General features: G+C 41.2%; 1 protein-coding gene across 1 annotated transcript; it reads right to left on the reverse strand.

The window, feature by feature from the left end:
- Positions 1-4065: 4065 nt before the first annotated feature.
- has2 (hyaluronan synthase 2) lies at positions 4066-19997 on the reverse strand. The gene is made up of 4 exons (XM_034698234.1): positions 19922-19997; positions 8584-9210; positions 6094-6195; positions 4066-5956 (listed from the first exon to the last, which is right to left on the reverse strand). The coding sequence occupies exons 2-4, from the start codon at positions 9208-9210 to the stop codon at positions 5027-5029; spliced, it is 1659 nt and encodes a 552-aa protein (XP_034554125.1). The 5' UTR covers positions 19922-19997; the 3' UTR covers positions 4066-5026.
- Positions 19998-20285: the final 288 nt, after the last annotated feature.

A 20285-nucleotide genomic window follows, 5' to 3' on the forward strand; every position in this document is an offset into this window, starting at 1 on the left:
TAGAGCGGTATCATGAATGAAACATTCTACAGCGAAGGTTGAGGTTTGGTTTTTAATGGTAAGAAGCTGAGGTCAGATTGTTGCAATGGATCATGCACATCTATGTAGTGATCAAAAACATAGGGTTATCCTCTCTCAAGTGCAAACAGGACTTTGTATTAACACTTTTTGTGTATTTTCTTCAGAATTATGACTTTAACGTTGCAACTTGTTTCGGCGGGTTTATGAGGAGTTCATTTTGCCAGAGGTGTGAAGAAGGACTTGGATCAAGAACCAAAGAATCAGTGTGATTTTTGGGGATTGTATGTCTGTTACCCGATTTATTTAAAGACATGTAAAGGACTGTGTTGAATGTTTTTGTAGCTTTGCCAAATGCTGCTCTTTTGACAATGGAAGATGATGAATGCCTGCTTGCATCTAAAATAAATAATTATTGATTACTTAATCCAATAATTAAAATGCAGCACTTTCATTCAGGCCATTTACGTATATTCATGCCAATCTAACACTTCCCACTCACTCATGGGCATCAGCATCCATTTGGAAGGAGAGTATTCACTTTGTGACAGGATTGTGCGTTTGTTAAGGAGAATGTTTCCTCGCACAAATGTTCCAGAAAATTGGCAAAAGCTTGTGATAATAATATTGAAAAGGAAAAAGGAATATTGAGTGTTATGTTAAAGAGAGAATGTCTTTCAATGCTGTGCTCGTCATGACTGCTTCACAGTCCAAATAGTTAGATCAAGATGTGGATGCATAAGGCAAACGTGTGGAAATTCTTTGTTCTTTTTTATGATCTTCTTGAAATTCATACACCTTTAAAGCTGGGGTTGGTAATCTTGGAAAACTAGCATGAATTTGAATGTAGCATGTCTTCAGGACTCCATCTAACCCCTCCCCTCCTCCCTCAGAGCTCCTCCAAAACGACGCCCCCCCCGCTCACATGCACGAGCGCCGCTGACTTGCGACCATATGATGGTGACTGATTCAAAACCGGTCCTCACCAAAACATTCTCATAGTGAAAGTTAAAAATACAAATAAACATGGCTGCTGTTAGTACTCACAACTGTCATGCTAGCATTATCCAGTTGTACTGGTGACACGATATCAGGAGAAAAGTTATAACACATATATAATACTGTAACAGATCTACTGTTTGTTAAACCTGTTCAGTGTAGATGTTCTTAATTCCTACAGTGTTGACAGTCAGTGAAGGCATCAGGAGAGGTGTAGAGTGTGTGAGATGTAGAAAGGAGAGACAAGAGGAGAAGTTCTTCATTCATTCAAACATTGATTGTTGTTTTGTTGGTTGGCGTGATCACGGCCGACAGTGACCGGTTATTAAAGATCAACATGTTCACCAATCGGCTCATCATCACTACAGCGTCCGGACGGACGCTACAATACATCTACATTTTCTGTAGGACTTACTGAATGTCATTCATTCTTCTGCTTGTCAGAGCCCCGTGGTGAGAGCTTTTTAGACTCTGATCCGGACTACAGTCCTGAACAAAGCACCTCATCGGGTCAGAGGGGACAGGCCTGAGGTAGAGCGAGAGGGGCAGTCAGTAGAGTCAGGGGAAGTAGAGGCAGGGGACGGGGACTCGGAGTGCACACCGGGGAAATGTACGCGCAGGAGGCGGGCAGAAAGGCAGGACGGGATTTGAATGGTTTAAAATTTTGGCACCCAAAAAACGGTGATTGGTTGGTGTTTTCCCAGGTTTACTCCGGCTGTAGATAGCAGCTTTTCTTCACTCCTTTTTAAGAACACAATATGTATTGATTGCCATCAGGCGTAAAGATCATTTTAACCAGTAGAACAAAAAGTGGATCTAAACCTGATTACCAACCCCAGCTTTAAGTGAAGAAAGAATAGTTGCACCAGTTTACTTAAAGCATGCAGCAGGTGATATTTTTCTGAGAACAGTAATACATTTTTGTATGGATCTTTAATTGTGGTGATAACTACTCTTGAGTTGAATCACAGACTGATCATTATGCCCATTGAATTAACTGACACTCTGATTTTCAATGAAGAAACTTCCAGGAAACAAGTGAGAGCTCACAGATGATTCCAGTGGGGTTGCCTCTGTGGGGATGTGTGATGTTGAAAAACTATTAATAAAAACCGAGCAGTTACCAAAAGTGACAAACCTGATTTTGTGTCCTGGTGCATCTAAAAATATTTATTCTAACCACACTTCCATAAAAACAGATGAACAACTAAAAAAGACTCATACACCAAAATGTCATAACAATAGTTTATTTTATTTGGCACAACACAAAAAAGTGCTTTACGATAACACTGCCCATGACTACTTTGGCATGAAAACAACCGTAACTGTTGGTCTCATTCATAAAACCTTAGAATAAACCTCTTTCAAATAGTTTGAACAAAAAAAGTCACTCAGTTTTTCTTTTGTCACTGCTCATTAAGGCACCTCAAAAACTTGACAACACATTTTGTGCAAAGGTCTTAGACAAACTTTTTGAGTCTGCTTTGGCTTTGTAGGCCTTCATGTCAAGCTCCATGTAGATGGAACACTGTAAGAAAGTTGATTCAAGCAATTATGTTAATATACTGTACATATTAAAAATAAGTCCTAAATGTATTGTTTTTGCAGTTTAGGGATTTGACATACTGTATATACCAGAGGGCAATCTACTAATTGCATAATTCTATCCACATAAATATGCTGGGTTTTATCTACGTTTAGTGTACAAAAACACAGGTTCATCACCTCTCTCTTTAAACCAATAACTTATCCCTACTAATTGCATTTTTGTTGTTGTTATTGCAGACAAAACCCCCAGCTCATAATTTCACATTGTTTGGTCAGATATACAAGTCATTGTCAGAACAGTTGAAAGCACAACAAATATTTTCCCATTTTCCTTACAAAAACATGAGTGAAAATAAAGGATCTTTGGTAGCTAAGCAAAAATAGAATATGTCTATATATAAAATGCATTGAAATACAAAGGTACAATACGTAAACGGCTACAGCAAAAGGCCAACAAGGCAGAGATATCCAGCTTTGACTTAATAAGGAACTGCGTATAAAAAAGGACACTTTAATATTCAATATCACAAACAGATCATAAATTACTTGAGACTTTCAGAATGCATCAGTCTTTGGATGGCATCCCGATGCCTTGATGCAATGCAAAGAGAACCACTGAGGTATTTCATCTTGATTACGTCAAGCATCACACTTGACGACTGGAGAGACATAAAAGTGCATAAGAATTAAACTTACGTCTGCTCCTGGTCGTCTTTAGCAAACACTGGACTTGTTTCATTCCAAAACGCTGTCCCCTTTCATCAAGTGCCCTTTTCACATTCCTGTCATCAGGTAGTACTTGTCTCCCATTAGATGCATTTTAAACTGATTGTTCTACTTAATTCAAGAAAACCGAGATGCATCCGTTTTCCTCATTACAGTATTTAAAGAAAGGATGAGAGCCAGGGCACATTGCAGGGGAACACCACAGTCTTGGAGTGGAACAGATCCACCGTGTCTACTTGGTGGTTTTCATTCAACTTTGTAGAAAGAAATACATAAACAACAAAAGTGTTAAAATGATCTTTCAACACGCGCCCATTATTCATATTCTTTTTAAAAATGTCATTGTCATCTGTATAAAATAAAATAGTCACAGCAGCAATGATACACCATCTCTCTTCTGGTCACGTGTTCACCTGGTCACCTGATCTGGTTGAGATTGCATCCACCAATCAGCGATCAGTTTGAGATTCTTCACTTTGTAAACGTCGAGAATAAATCTGCATTCATGTCATATGGGAAAAAAAACTTGCAAGGCTTGTGAGAGTCCAGACATTTGAACACAATGAATTTTCAGAATATTCAAGGCACAAAGTGAACACTTCTTTGAATCTCACACCTGTTCACACCTTTACACATCCATTCACAAAGAATAAATTGCACTGCAGTGAGTGATATGGTTGGACTGAGGGCAATTTAGCAGCAATGTAGGAGTTGGAATAATGAGCTGATGCGATACAAAAATGCTTTGATAATGTGAGAAGACCTCAAGGCAGAATATTTCCCATATGACATGGATGCAACAAAGAAAGAGCAGCTCTCCATTTTAAAGCCCTTTCCTTATAAGCCTCACCCTAAGCCCTAACTCTTTGATATTGTTACTCTACTGAAAAAACTGCCATAAAACACTGGAAGGGATCACTGTTGCATTTTCCACAGTACTAAAAACTTTCTTGAAATCATATTTTTTGTTTGACTTTTGAAATGGAAATGTGTCAATGAGATCCACACTCACCATCCAGAATGATTTGCCTGCATTACATTTTTGGTAGATGGTGATAGCCTCCCTCAGCTCCACTTGGATTTCAGACATAATCCATAACATTCGTCATTTGACAGTTTTAATATAAACTCAAGCAATGTACCAGTGGTTTCTTGGCTTCCATAGTGGGAGTGATATGTTAACTTGTTCCTGGTCAGGATGTACAGACAGTTATTGGTGATACAATGATGCTCTGGAGGTTGAATATTTTACTGGTCAAGTTGAACCCAAATGGTAGTAGATAAAAATCCACAGTTTCTTTGGTTCAGTTGTAAATGTCATACTGAAGACCAGTGAAAACGACATGGGTAAGAGGTAGCTAATATTGCAAAGCCTAGCACTCTCGCTGCTAACCACAAGATATTTTTTATCTTGCCATTCTGAGTTATCAAGATTAGCACGTTAGCTTACAGTAGCTGAATTTTTCAGCTAAAGACAGCTAGGTAAGCCAATTAGCTGACATGCTGACATTCCAAGATCATAATTGTTATGGTCATGAATGGACAAAAAAAAGCAGCCACTGCCATTTCAATGTTTTCCCATTCAAGCTTGACAGAAACTCCATTTTGGTTGAACTCAACAATTTGCCTCCAGAGCTGCTCTGCATCTTACAACATTTGAATAACAACAACATAGTGTGAGATAGAACAATGTCAAAAGAAAGTTCAGTGGTAAATGATGACCGTAGTCTGCAAGTCATACATCCAGGACCATATCATAGAGTGGTTCCTTCTTCCTCTTCCCACACTTATTGATAAGCACTGTGTATAACATCAATAGAATGACCCAGTAACTGGCGTACACGACTGCCCCTATGATCAGAACAATCTTTTCAGAGTCAGGAAAGGGCTTCTTAAACTGCAGGATTGTTGTGTAGAGAATCCCAATGAAGAGGATGGTGAACCAAACTGATATAGGAATCAAGCCGATGAAGTTCACCACTATTGTTTTCCTCCCAGAGGTCCCCCATCCAGACTTGTTGATTGTTAGTATTGCAAACATCTTGGCAGGCAACAGGCTTGACATGTACAGTACGGAGTAGAATGACATGAATACCATGACAATGTTACCTCTAAGGCAGCTGGCGAATGACGACTTGATCAGTGCCACCGCCTGCACAATGAGTAGAAACAAGAAAATATTCCAGAGTCTTCCTTGGTAGAAGAGTTTGATTGCAGTGGCAATGAGGAAAAACGGGAAGAAGCCCGTGATCACGGCCTCATAAGTCATCCATAAATGGTGTTTGTGGAACCACAGGGAGTTGTAAAGCCACTCTCTGAAGTATGACTTACTCCAACGAGTCTGTTGGTTGAGCCACCGCAAGTACGTGACCGGCGTCTCAGTGAGGCACTTTGATCGTGCAGTATATTTGGTTGCATATCCGAGACTTAAAACTCTGTTTGTGAGATGGCGGTCATCCCCAAAACTGCAGTGGGATCCCATGAAAGTCTGATTGTACCAGTCTTCAACAAACTCATGCAGGAGAGAGTTCCGGTACATTCCTAAAGGCCCGCTAATGCACTGTACACAACCAAAGTAGGATTGGCATGCCCGCTCAATGTTGAAGGCCATCCAGTACCTCACACTGCTCAGGAAGGAGATCCACGACTCGTATTTGTTCAGGATCTAAAGAGGAATTGGTTCACCAAAAGATAAAGAAGTAAGTTCAACATGAAAGGGAAATGCAATCGATGTAAAGAGCTCAGTTTGTACATATGTCATGAAGTTTGCATGTCAGTAATGAGCTTGGTATTGGAACTAACCTGTACATCTCCTCCAACGCCTCCCACCATCGGATCTTCTTCCAGAACCTTCACCATCTCGACTGATGATGCTGGGTCCAACATGGTGTCAGAGTCACACACCTGAGCAGAAGCCACAAGATAAATATAGAAGATCATCAGCTACTTTCATGTAAAAAACACAATTAATGGAAGTATTTATTTCTATCCAAGTCATTTTCCAAGAATAGAGTGATCACAAGATCATTAAGGCCCCTTAAAATGAATTCACGACATGTGATATTGGACTTGACATGACTTAAAGGTAGTACAAAGTTCACTTGGCTTTTATAGCTTTCTTTTCTTGTCTTGCAGTTCACAACTGATGCTCTTTTCAGCTCTCTCTATTTTCTTCTATAAATGGTAATCTACCCAAGCCTTATCAGGTGAGGAAAAGAGACCCTGAGCCCAATCCCTTTTAACAGAGCACATCTGTTTCAGTCAGAGCCTGATGATAGTAAAAAGGCACGAAGCACTGTCCCTCCTTGCCCTTTACGTTAAAGAGTACTGGCATGACTTCTGACACTGTTTCAGTAATTTCTTTTCAAATGTCTGTAAAACAACAGGTTTCTGGCAGACTGGAGGCTGCTGCAGGTGTTCAAATCTAAAGCTTTTTATTGCAAACTCATTAAACATTTCACATGTTTTAACATTCAAAAGGTTGCACCTTATGTTACTTGCTCAGCATGCCTTTTGTAACACAACAGTCAGTACATTTCAGAACAAGTATGGCGTAAAGACTTTGCGTTTTGGCCAATGAAAGGTTCGACAGAATCGGTTTTACTTGTGCCATTTATCCTGAACCCAGTCTGGGAGCCATTAATATGATATGATTCAACCAAGACCATATTTTCCATGCTGTGTCATTGTTTACAGTCTGACAAACAACTGCAGAAGCTAGACTGGAGGTGCAGATGAGGAACAAATGCAGGTTTAAAATCATCAGTGAATTGTTGATTGGTGCTGGGACTACATTGATACTGATGAGTTCCACTTCTTATGTCTGGTTTCTGTGTGAGTTCAAACGGAGACCTGGACAGTAGTTATGTGCCACTTGCTCATGGGTTCTGCATTTTCATGCTGAATTTGATTAGAGAGATAATGTTGAACACTAACATTCATTCCTGTAGAACAAATGCAAGGCCACCAGGACAAGGACAATGACCTCTTTAAATGGGGCGCATGCTATAACTAATCATTTATTTAACTTATTGGCTCAAAGTAGTGCAAAAAAAAAAAAAAGACAAAAAAAAAACATCATGGTGTGATTTAGCCAACTGGGAATATTTCCGAAAATATTTGCAGTTGTTAAACACTAGATGACAACATGCTGCTACCCTTTTCATTTTATTCTTTACAAAAAAAATTTCAAGCTTGTCTGGGCTACTGTGACCTCAGGGGAAAACTTAACCATATAGCCTTATTAATAAAATAATGCTAAATGGTAGCACAGCCAAAGTGGTGCAAAGAAGTCAACACAATGACACAGGAAAGTATGTAAGATGCTATGCTAACATTAGCTGCTATTAGCCACTGGTTCTCACAGAACAAAAAGGCTGTATGAGTCAAACCCTTTAGGAGTGTTGAATTGTTTTATTGCTCTTGACTTTAACTTTTGAAAGAAACATAAAACACACATCATGCCTGACACAAATCACAAGTTGAATAGTTTCCTTAACTCTTATGGTTTATGACCATGCTATCAATCTTCTGAACAGCACATATTCCTCAGCATTTACTGCCTTCAGGATAAAAACAGGTTTCCTGATGCTTCATCAGCTTCTGAGCTGCCAAGCTTGGTACTGTGCGGTTCATATTTTAAGCAACCCCACTGCACAATCTTGGACTGTCAGACAGCCAAACAGCCTTGGGGACTGCTTTCTAAAGATGTAATCTAAGTGTCATTTACATACACAGGTTATTATTCTGTGGATGATTTCTCTCCACAGCAGTATTTCATAAAATCTGTCTTTAGTCCTACAGAAATGTATCTCTTCTCTAAGTCTTCAGCTCTTTATTGAAATCCAGCAAACAAACAACAGAATTTCATCTCTTTTGAGACCATTGAGGGCCCCTACTCTGGGTACGACTCATGCACTTGATGATGTAACACTCAGCTCTGTGAAACAGATCTGTTATTACACTTAGACATGAGCTACTGCCGGCCCTCTTCACGCTACACTACACAACACGATACACACAGCCACAGTCCGTCAAAAGCTGCACAAAAGACTCTTTGTGGACCCTATATGTAGCTTGGCAGAGCCCCCCTCTCTCTCTCTCTCCAGCCCTCTACCCTTTTCCTCTATCTCAGGTCACACTTGTGTCACTTGTCCTTGATTTACCTGGTGTCCGGTTTGCAATGTTTAAACACCTTGTCCCTACTTTTTTTTTGTACAACTTCCTCTTCTTTGGCTCTTGAAAATTCAATTCCTAACACCCATTCTGTCTATTTCTAAGTCATAGACTTACCTGCACATAGTCCACGCTCCTCCCAAGTGCTTTGAAGGCTGTGTACATGACCTCCCTCTTCCCGCCCCACTTCTGCATGATGCACACACACTTGTTGTTTAGCACCAGTTTTGAGATCTGCTGCAGGCCTTCGGCGTAGCTCTCATCCGTCTCCTCGGGCCCTCTGTGGTGAAAGTTACTCCGCCACACGTACGTGGCCGATTTGTCCCATCCCATGATCTCTTTGAAAATATCCATCATGTACAAGTCATCTTCTGAGTTCCCATCGATCACCATGATCACTTTGATCCCTGGGTATGTCAGCCTCCTCACGGACACCAAGCATTTCCTCAGGTAGTTTGGATCCTCTTGATACGCTGCGATGCACAGCGCCAAGGATTTGGTGAGTTTGATGGGCGTCTCCAAGGACCGCCGCATGTTTCGGTGTTCCAGGAGCGCAAAGAGGCTTTGAATGATGAGGTGGATGACCAAGATGGCGCCGTAAAGGCCAAAGGATAGATGATTGCGGGCTGTGGTGAAGAACTGGTAGCCCATGATGTAGGCTGTGGTGATTCCCACCAGCAGGGACACGCCAAACATGGTGGTCCCAAATATCCGCAGGCAGGTTAGAATTCTCTGGCACTTCATCTGAGGACACAATGTGGAGAAAAGGGACTACATTTAGTAAATGTAGCACAAAAACTATTGAATTTGATTCTGTTATTTACAAGGCTGATGCTTTGACAGTTGAAACTGTATCTCATATTATGCAAATCAACTGCCTTTAGAAAATACACACATCTTAACATGAATATGGAATTGACTTCCTTTTGAGGTTGCAAAGGTTTGGGAAGCCAAATGAGAGAGATAAATGTGTTCACATGTATAAGTACTAAATAAAATAGCTACAATAGTGTGCAACATCCACAGAAAACACTTGTATCAATACAGGCTGAAGATTTGATGAAAATCATCACTCTGCAGAGGAAAGCTGATTATTCAAAGTGCTCCTGTACGGTGTACACAACCCTGTTTTACTACAACAAACCCAGGTATAGAAAGCAGTAAAGTCTCCCCCCCCCTTGTCGTCTCCCCTCTCCTCCCTTCATTCTACCCCTCCCCAAAACCCCTGTGTAAATGTCAGACAGTTGTGAGTAGCTGATTGTTCCAGCCCTCCTTTAGTGTGGGTGGGCACACATTACAAGATTTCTTGACCTAATTAACCAACAAGCTGGCTGCTCCTGCCAAACATCCAACCAAGTGCTGTCTGAATGCCTGATTGAAACTATTATTTTATTTGTTGTTCTCTTGTATTGTAATAAAGAGCTCAAGATATTTTCAAGAGAAGCATTCCTCTGAAGGATCTCTGATCCTGACCATCAGGAGTTTTGAGGTTGTTTTTTTTTTTTTAAAGTGGGACGAGTGAAGAACAAGTCCTGCCTTAACTCGCAGTGACCGACTTTTCTGAGCCTGAGCCCTATTGCACAGAATCTTCTGCTCAGAATCTAGTTTTCCAGCCCTCATTATGTTGCTACCGCCATCTGTTTGGCAGACCAGCAGAGACCCACTCAGCGCAGCTCAATGCAGAGCGGACCACCCTGTGATGTCATCTGTTTATATCTCCGTGGGAAGAAGAACACAAGGGCTTTTTAGATTTTCTAATGCTGCACGTGTGCTTCTTCCCCTCCATGAATCCCCAATGAAAATATGACGAGACAGTCGTTACTAGGATTAAACAGATGAAAAGATAAGTCGAACAGTAAATAGAAGGAAGACGCGGCATGATGCGATTATTTGGATAAGAGGAAAGGAAAGATCAGGGGATGTCTGACGCTTAAAAAATATGTTTTTGGGTCATAGTGAAGGTCCCCCTTGTGGCATAAAAGCTGCAATTTAAATATTTACAATTTCAGATTCTGACGTTTTCTTTTAGCTTAAAGGAAATCAATATTCTTGCATTTTTCATCAATATACAGAATTAAATATTAGCTCTATGTGTCAGTTCAGTCGATGCATGTAAATTAGGTCAAGAAAGAAAGTCATCATCAGAGTACACAAAGCCCAGTGGAGTTTGTGATTTGGCAAGGAGTCTTTACACCACACCTAAACACACACAAGACAGATGGAGGGAGGGAATAAAGACAGAAAGAGAGAGACTGAATTGATTCGAGAGTTTGGGAGACAAAGTCAGAAGAAAAAGAAAGTGGGTAAAAGTGAGCAAGAAGACAACAGATGGATGTTTGGAAAGAAGAAAACAGGAAGGAGAGAAGGAGAGAAGGAGAGAGAGAGAGGCTAAGCTAAAAGGGAGGAACCTTGGCTCAGACATAATGTCTTGTTAATTTGATCGTTGGATGAGAAGGCCACAACCAGTGCAGCAGACCTCCTCTGGCACGTGGCAAGGCTCTTAACGTCAGCCGCCCATTTACAAGACCCCTGACACACATACACTTCTCACACACACACACACACATAGACACACACACACACACACTAATGCATGTTTAAAAGCTTATTACAACAGAGGGAGAGAAAAAGAGAGAGGGGAGTGTGTCTGTAAAAAAATACACATTTTTAATTGTGTGTGCTGAGAGAGTGTTTCACCTTCGACCTCATTTTGTTCGTGCACAAATGTGTTTGAGTGCATGTGTGTGTTACGCTTCACAACTATATATGGTAGTGCAGAATAAACTCTTTCACCCTGTCTCTCAGTATTAACTTTGAATGAACTCAGCCACTGCTAAAGAGAAATGTGTTTCATCATTAAAATACCATCAAAATAAAAGCACCTAATGCTTTCTGAATGTCTGGTGTAGAAATGATTGTAAAAAAATCTTTGCAATTAGGACAGGAAGGCTTTGCAAATCTATTAATGTAACTCTTTGACCCGGGCATGACAGGGCTAATTCAGACAGACACGTTCACACCTACTGGGAATTCACAGTTTCCACTTCACCAAATCTGCATGTCTCTGGGCTGCAGGAGGAAATCACAGGACTTGAAGGAAACCACTGCGCACACATGGAGAACATACAAACCCTGCGCAGCTTTTGTTGCCTTCTGACCGCTTGTTTATTTACGATACACCCTTTACAGACATGAAACGCTCGCCCGGGCTAAAAGTTTGTGGTGAAAATACAAAATCAAACTGTGAAATTGAATCCAGGTCATGATCCACAAACACACACACACAGTCAGCTCTGTGTAATCAAGTGATTCTGTGCAACATTGCCAGCTGTTGGGGTGCTGTGCTCATCATAGCGTCTCGTACTCCCTCATGGGCGTGCGATCCACTGCAGAGGTCAAGACTAACAATTAGCTCAGACTGCAGGAAGATTAACTGCAGGCTAAAAGTCACTTATGAAGCGCGTCCATACGTGCCCCCTGAGATTTAGCCTCTAATCAGAGGATTATCGTGACACTGAAGGTGTCATTGACTCATGTGGATGTTGTCGCTCTGGAGCAGTGTGGATGTACTTGACAGTATATGACGTGTGTACCGGTAAAGAGTCATTAGTACATGTGGAATACATCAAGATTTGAGTTTGTTTTTGTATCTTAGCACATGGAAGTGAGAGAATCCCTTCAATGTGGTTATTAAGGCTCTCATTGTGGATCTGTGTGTGTTGTGACCTTAAGTTGGCTGCAGTCTCACTCTGACGTCATCGACGTTCTCTTGAGTAAAACCCCTGCTGACATAGAGACAAGACAATTAGGTCAAATTTAACATTGATGGAGAGTTAATGGGTTAGCAGAGAGAAGAATGAATGAATGAGTTTCCTCACTCTTTCTAAAATGTTGTTGCGGTCTCTTTTCTGCTCAGACATAATAGTTCAAACTATTTGAGAGACTGTTCCAGCGTTGAAGGAGTGTCGAGCAAGGGCACATCCAGAGGGATGGCTGGGGGTGGCATCAGCCCATTGAAATCTGATTGGCCACCCCAGGTGCCCCCCAAAAACTACAATTTGCCTTGTCAGAAGGGAGGCTAATGTTAAAATATGGACTGTGTTGCCTGCAAGTAGTTTTCTTTGTATTAAGATGTAAAGTATCTTATTTTGTTGGTACTTAAATTATGGACGAATACTTCACACAACTTTTTTTATAAGAGGTTTCTAGGAGAAGAATCAGTCCATCAAAAAAATACACGCAGGCTACTGCACACTGTCAAACTTTCACAACTACATTTGTAGGTAACATGTAGAAATATTGCCAGTGACTTCTTTTTGAGTCCCTAAGAACCAAGCATCGAAGCCTCAATGATGTCATTCTGTCTTTTTACTTTTAAAAGTTACAAAAATATACACTGGAATATAACATCTGTATGATATTTCAATATTGGAAGGTACATTTCAATAATGAGGACAAGGTCAATAAATGATTTTATTCATGTGTACTTCATGCCAGCCCTGCATAAGTCGGTGCCCCAGTTTGGTCGAACCCCTGGTGTCTGCTGCCTCAATGTTAAAGTATAGCTTATTCAGGTAGAGCATCCTGGTTTCAACCTGGATTCATTAATAAATATGAAAATGCATGGGCACCATTGCATGTTAGCATGCTAACATTTGCTAGTTAACAGTAAACACAAAGTCCATGTAAGTCCTTAAAGTCTGTGTGGTTGTTTTAGTCTGGATTAAAGTGGTGGACTGACAAACTGCTGCTAGCTTAACTAATACTGCATGATGCACAGACCAAAGCCTCAACTTTTACTAATATTCTGGGGGATTTGCACTGACACAATACTTATCTTTCATAAAAGCTTGGGACACAAATTAAAAACAGATTTTGTGGCTGAAATTCTAGATGTCAAGTTTAGTTTGGATTGTGATAGAACTGCTTTTTTAACACCATGCAGATATTCTTGATGGTTTAAAACCAGACTATTATCTCTGACTTGGGATTTTAAATGTTCTTTTATACTTGTCTTTGACTCTGAACCTGTTTCAGTCCAAGCATTTAGTTTCTAATCAATGGAGAAGTAAAGGAAATGTCTCTATGACCCATTTTGGTAGTCTACAATGAGTGATGGTACTTAAGTGATTTATTACAGTTTAGAGAATCCCTACATGCGTATGAGGGTTATGCAACAACAGAAAGATGCCAGATTTACTGTACATGAGACTTGTCTGGAAAAATTTGAATACCATTAAGTCTCTCTGTTGCCAGGCTGGCCATGTGTTCCTGCATTTGTGTGTTTGAGCAAACATGTGAGCTAAGCATTTTATGTACTGTGTGTGTGTTTAGCATGTGTGTGTACATGCATGCAGGAAAAGCTGCGTGTGTGAGTGCATGTGTGCTGTAAGAGGAAGAGCAGTCTCAAGAGAGCAGTGGAATCCCTGTCAGCAGGGTCCCAGCTCCAAGGCCTGTGATGGGATGTAAAATATAACAAGGCTCTCCAGACTTGTGTGTGTTTGTGTGTGTGTCTTTATACAGTGAGACACATGTATAGGAATCTGTGTGTGTGTCACGACTGGACGCTATGCACAGGCAGTGTAAATCTGAAGTACAGCCAACAAAGACAGCTTTGCTGGTCCGCATGGAGCTGAGATAACATAAAGCTAACATCTTTATGTTATCGTGACTCAGCAGTCGTCAGCTTAAAGTGTAACAATGAAAAATCTGCAGCTCTGTCCAGAAGAGTGCTACTCACAAATCAGGCTTAAGTGTTGCTCACATCTGTGGCTTAGGCGTCTTGATTGAATGACCTGGAGTTCATGTTTATGACAACTTTTTGATCTGTATCAATAAACAACAGATTCAGACTACTGAAGATATGAAAATTATATTTATGCTAGCTCAAAGCCTCACAGAGTTGATCCAGAAATATGTACAATTTTCACGTTATCACAGCCGTATTGGAAAACCAGACCTGCAGAGGTTATTTTGAAATCTAAGAGGCATGATGTTTAGTGAGCAGAAAAATGCAGACGGCCACGAATGATGAATTACATAGTCTGGAAAATGAACGAGCAATGCGTATTGTAAACTCGTGCATGCACAAACTTCTGTATGTGTGTGTGTGTGTGTGTGTGTGTGTGTGTGTGTGTGTGTGTGTGTGTGTGTGCGTGTGTGTGTGTGTGTGTGAGACAGAGAGCTGGGCAGGGCAAGGCATTAAAAGTGGGAGATGGCCCTCATGGCGGTTGTTGCAGGATGCAGGAATGGCTCACGTGTCCCTGAGCAGATGATGAGGCAGAGGAGAGGGAGTGGCTGGGAAAGACTGGAGAGTTGGCTGCTGACTCAGGCGAGACACTCTCGATATGTTCAAAGCTGGGCTCCCATTCCCTCCCAGTAAACTTTCAGGGGCTGCTTTCTGAGATACTAACTACTGTGTGTTGATATGAACACAGTTTTATTCCCTGTTTGGAAAAAAAAAATGGAATGATAGTGACATAATTCTGAAAAGAAAAAGAAAACGCAATAGTTGGTTGTATGATTACATCGAAATAAAACGACTGTAATGTTGTTTTTACTTAATGCACCTCCTCTTTTGTGCCATAATGGTGGCCCCTGTGGATATATAGTGGAACAATATATTTTTGCTGACACTTCCATGTGTGCCTAACTTCTTCTGACAACAAAAAAAAGTCTTTAGACCTCCTTTTAACTTTTAAATTTGGTGAGGAAAGCAAGACACTCTCTTATTCAGTTCAAAGTGGTTCACCGTGCTCATCTCCCTAAATCCAAGCTGGCAAGAATTTACTCTCAAATTGACCCAACATGTGACCGATGTAAATCAGCAGAGGCCACTTTAATACACATGTTCTGGTTTTGCCCCAAAATACAGCGATATTGGGAAGATATCTGTGAAGCACTCTCTGATATTCTTGGTGTCAAAATAACCTTAAACCCGCTCTTATTACTTTTTGGGATCATTGCTGAGGTTTCGGGAGTACCTGCGAATGGTCAGAAACTCATTGCCTTTTCAACATTGCTGGCACGTCGCTTGATACTTTGGAAATGGAAAGATGCGGCACCCCCTACAAAATCACACTGGGTTAACGATGTGCTATTTCATCTGAAACTTGAGAAAATTAGATATGTAATGAAGGGCTCTGAAAGAAAGTTTCATCAGGTTTGGAAGCCTTTTTTAAATTTCTTTAACAAACCGTCAACAAGGGTACAAGAATGAATCCTTATCTTCATGTTCTGGCGGACTCCTACACTGATGGTCTGTATATACTGTACATGTCTGTGTTTTACAGACATTTTTCTTTTTGTGACAGTGGGATAAGGGGTGTTTGGTTCTGGGGGGGCTGGGGGATTTTATTTCCCTCTTTTTGTTGATGTATATTGTTGTATGTTATTCAAATCTCAATAAAAATATTAAACACTAAATTTGGTGAGGAAAATAGTGAACCAAGGCCTTTTCGCAGTGTGTTGTAAGAGGTTATATCAGAAACAGACCTTGCGGCAGTGGCAACAGGGATAAAAATGACTTCATTAAAGTAGTCCGTGTTCCTCATGTTGGCTTTGTTTGCTTTTTTAGCTCATATTGAGAAATCAATGTCAAATTGTGGTTGTTTAAAACAAGTTAAAAACTGCTCACAGTATTTTTAAAGGGATACTGCACTGTTTAATTTTCTCTCAGTGAAACTGAACACTCCAAGTGAACCGAAGGGTCATGGGAGTTTTCAAAGGCGCCGCCAGGAAGTCATTGACCCCGCTCACTCCTCCTCTTCCTCGTCCTCTTCCTCCTTCCTCCCATAAACCCCCCTTAATGTGGTCACATTGTGCTCTTGTTGTGGGAGCTTCGTCGTTATAAGAACCAGAGCTGAACAGTAACACCACCCACTGTGCTACACCGCACTGCACATGATTGGAATCAGGTGGACACAGCCACAAGTGGCAGAGGTAGAGAGTTGACTTTTACACGCTCCCTCTCCTCCTTCCTCCACTGTCTCCTTATTTCCTCACCTTCTGGAAGCCATTAAGATCAGGTGTGATAAAGGCTCGGATTGGCAGAGGAACAAAGGTTACAACATCTGAGAGGAGTGTTCTGCGTTAGTCAACATCGGCTGCTTTTTGGTGCATCCTCTGATTCACTAAACACTGCTGCTGGTGTCATTTTAGCTTTATTCAATTTAAAAGTGATGGCTGGAGGTAAGGCTGCAGATCATTATTTAATAAAATCATTGTGGTGAATCTGTTTGTTAGATTCGAACCAAAAATATGTTGTGACAGACATACAGTATTTTCCCTTTGGATTCCTCCCCGCTCTCTCTCTCTCGGTTTTTGTGAATGAGCAGACGTAGGCGATGCATCCCTTCTACAGAAAACAAGATAGTGAGGGTAAAGAGGCAGAAGAGGAGAGTTAAAGAGAGTTAGGGGACAACAGTATTCAGTAAAAAGAGGATAAAGAGAGGAAGCTTATTGGAAGGAAGTGAATAAGTGAGAGGTTGAAATCTATGGCAGTCACCAAAAGGAGGGGGCAGAAAGAGGCTGGAGGTGGTGGACTTGGCTCTGTTCACTGCCAGCTGAGGAGCTGGACTTACGCCTCTGTGGCAGGCAGGCTGCACAATTTACAACCAAGTTTCAGACATGTCTCAGATGACAATGCTTCATTGTCTTTCCAAAACTTTATGCTCAAAATGCATGCTGGAAAAGTTATTTTTTTCTTACATAAGACCATCAGATCTATAGAAAGTGTAGTTTCACATTAAATCCCCTCTTCTGAGCCCAGGTTGTCACCCATTCATCCAACACTTCCCCTTATCTGACCACCAACGGTTATCAGCAGTGCTCTAAAATCACTCTGCTTCCTCCCTACATGGTAGAAAATTCTATTTTTACTCTCTGTATTATCACAGCAAAGAGATAACACAAGTTACGGTCAGCCATAAAAAGCCTTAAAGATGAATTGAGAGGTTTTTGGAGCTTTTTAGGGCAGAAAAAAGGACATGACTGGGATTTAGATTAAACGATTTCTGACCTTTTATGACAACAAAAATGAAAATGCACGGAAGCCAAAAGTCTTGGCTGTGCAGCTACTAAAACAAAAGTTTCCTTATACAGCCCCCGGGTTGCTTTGTGGTGCATCATAACTCCTATGCATTAGCATTGGCACCAGGCCTCCCTGTGAGACTCTGACTCAGTATGAGGTAGTGGGAATCTAACTCAGACCCTCACCGACATCCAAACTCTCTCACTTTTACTGGCTTGCTGTATGCCGCCTCACGGCCGCTTTACCTACAGAGGGAACCTGGAAAAAAGTGTGTTATTAATGCACAGTATATGAGGTAGGTGGTGGGGCTGGTGTTGTGTGTTTGGGAGGAGCTGCACACATGCACTCTCTCCTGACTTCAGTGGTTATACCTTGCCAGCCCAGAGGCCCTATAGACCAGAGGACCCCTGCTGTGAGCAGTAATGGCACGTGGGACTTGTTGTGAGCCCTAATGGAGACCAGCCATGGAATGCCTCCCTCTGTTAAGTAGTAAACTGCTCTGTGCGCTGTGAGGAGGAACATCCTGTAGCAGTGATGAGTAAACTGCATGACTGTGTCAACCATTGAAGAGTGCCAAATAGAAGTGACTTTTCTTCCTTTACGGACTCCCCATGTAGCTGCACAAAAGAATTAAATCTTTGTTTTGGTGTTTACTGTTCCACTAACAGGCCCAAGAGATAGACTGCCTCCCTCACTGAAGAGAAGTGAACCCCACTGTCAGCAGAGAGTCCCTCGAGGGCTGAGATTAAGGACAGTAAGTTGGTATTAGTCACGATGCATGTGTGCACAGACAGAAGGTGCACAGATGAACAGATTTGACAAAGAACATTTGTCCTTAACTATTATTTTAAAAGCCACACATGCACATCTAACTCAGCTTCAGTAAAAGCACATTCATAGGTAAAGTAAACTATGCTTACTTCTAAACAATGCAGTTTTGGTTGGATTAACTGTCCGGCAGCTATCATGCAAAAGCAAAACTTTGCAGCTGTTTCTGTATCAGTTTTCCAAAAAAACCTGGGATGTATAAATCACAATGTATCTATAGTATGCATGAAAATCTGTTGGGCCAAACATGGAAGGGGCGTGATCTCACATTTATATTTTGGCACTGCTCTTAATACTTGATCCCTCATCACAGGTGGATATCATGCTTCCAGCTCACACTGCCTCGGCCTTAAAGTCAAACGCTTCAGGTCAGTACAGTCAGGTCAGGTCAGTGAGCCAGGTCAGTAGGAAGTATAGTTTCCATGGGTAGGATAGATACTGTACTGAACATCATAAATACATGACAGGAATGTTGAGACATCCAACTCACAGATGGACATTCCGGGCGTGGGTTTAACAGTGGTAAATCTGCACAGTGAGAGACCGGAGTGGGAGAATGGAGGAAGAGATTATGTCAAAGGATGGGGACAGATGTTCATTTGCATTCATGTACTATGTGTGAAGTAGGCGTGTGAGGAAGTTCTTATGCCAACAGCAGACAGGAATTTTGCCAACATTGTCTCCAGTGGGCTCTTTGTGCGGATGGCACCGACATTAGTTTCTGTCATATCTGCATCAATCTATACATTTCTGATCTCCAACAAGATCAGTCAGAGCAGCCGGAGGAACTCCTGATCAACTTCAGCAATAATGTCAGCTACCAACATCCATTCAGAGAAGATAATAATCATATAGTAATACATTAAATTACACACTAGAATATTATTGCTTCTCATTTTCACGTGTGCGCGTAGCGGTCTTTCACATCAGGCATCAAATTACGCGCTCCCACCACGCGGCAACCCAAACGTGTCCCATTCCAGCCCTCTCATTGGCTCACAAACCTCAAACAATGACGTACATCTTTTGACGTAATCAGATGGGGTATCGTATAAAAACGTATAATGACTGGCTCAGTGAAGACCAGATGTAGTTTATGATTACAAGACTAATCCCTGGTGGACATGTTTTGCGCAGCTGGCACTGCTGATAAAGGAGGAATACAGATGTTCTTGCCTGTCACATTAAACTTTTCACACTTTTGTTTCCTTGGTAATAATGACAACATATGGATAAAGTTTAGCCAACAACAGTAGAAAATAATTCGTTCCAATTTTTAACCTTTCAAAGACACTTGCGCGTTTTACGCACAAGCCAAAAAGACCAATAAAGCTGGTGTGCCTCAAGATCAAAGCATCACTCCATTGATGAACATTTAAGTTGGACTTTATGATTATTATTTTGAATCATAAAACACAAATTGTGATATATACAAAGAATTGAGCGTCTATATGAACAAAATGTCCAAAATCTACATTTTTACGCAGTTAATCAGTTGTCAAACTACTGCTCTCAAGTATGACTGGCATCTGATACAGAGTTTATCACTGTCTGTCTGGCTGCAGGGTCACCAAATGACCAAGTGAGGTTGCTTACCTTGAAGCAGCTGTTCGTTCGTCCTTGAGAAAGGATGCGGTCAGCTCCGGCGGCTCTGGCACCGCTCCACAGGGACAAAAAGTCTCGTCAAAGTTTCAAAAGACACGTCTTTAGTGGAGACGCTCATGAATCCGCTGAAACTGATCCTCGTTAATAAGAAAATGATACTGCCGCACGTTCCTCCACAGACTGCTAAAAACTAGAAAAGACAAGCACCCAGCTGAGCAAACCGACTGCAGTCATTCAATATGCACCGCATATATTTCAGGTAAACAAATACAAACATCATGTCAGTTGTCTTTGGCATCATTCATATAAAAAAGTATAAATAAAAAATAGATTATGCAAAAAAGATAAATATTTC

Source organism: Notolabrus celidotus, chromosome 12 (genome assembly GCF_009762535.1).
Source record: "Notolabrus celidotus isolate fNotCel1 chromosome 12, fNotCel1.pri, whole genome shotgun sequence".
NCBI lineage: Eukaryota > Metazoa > Chordata > Actinopteri > Labriformes > Labridae > Notolabrus > Notolabrus celidotus.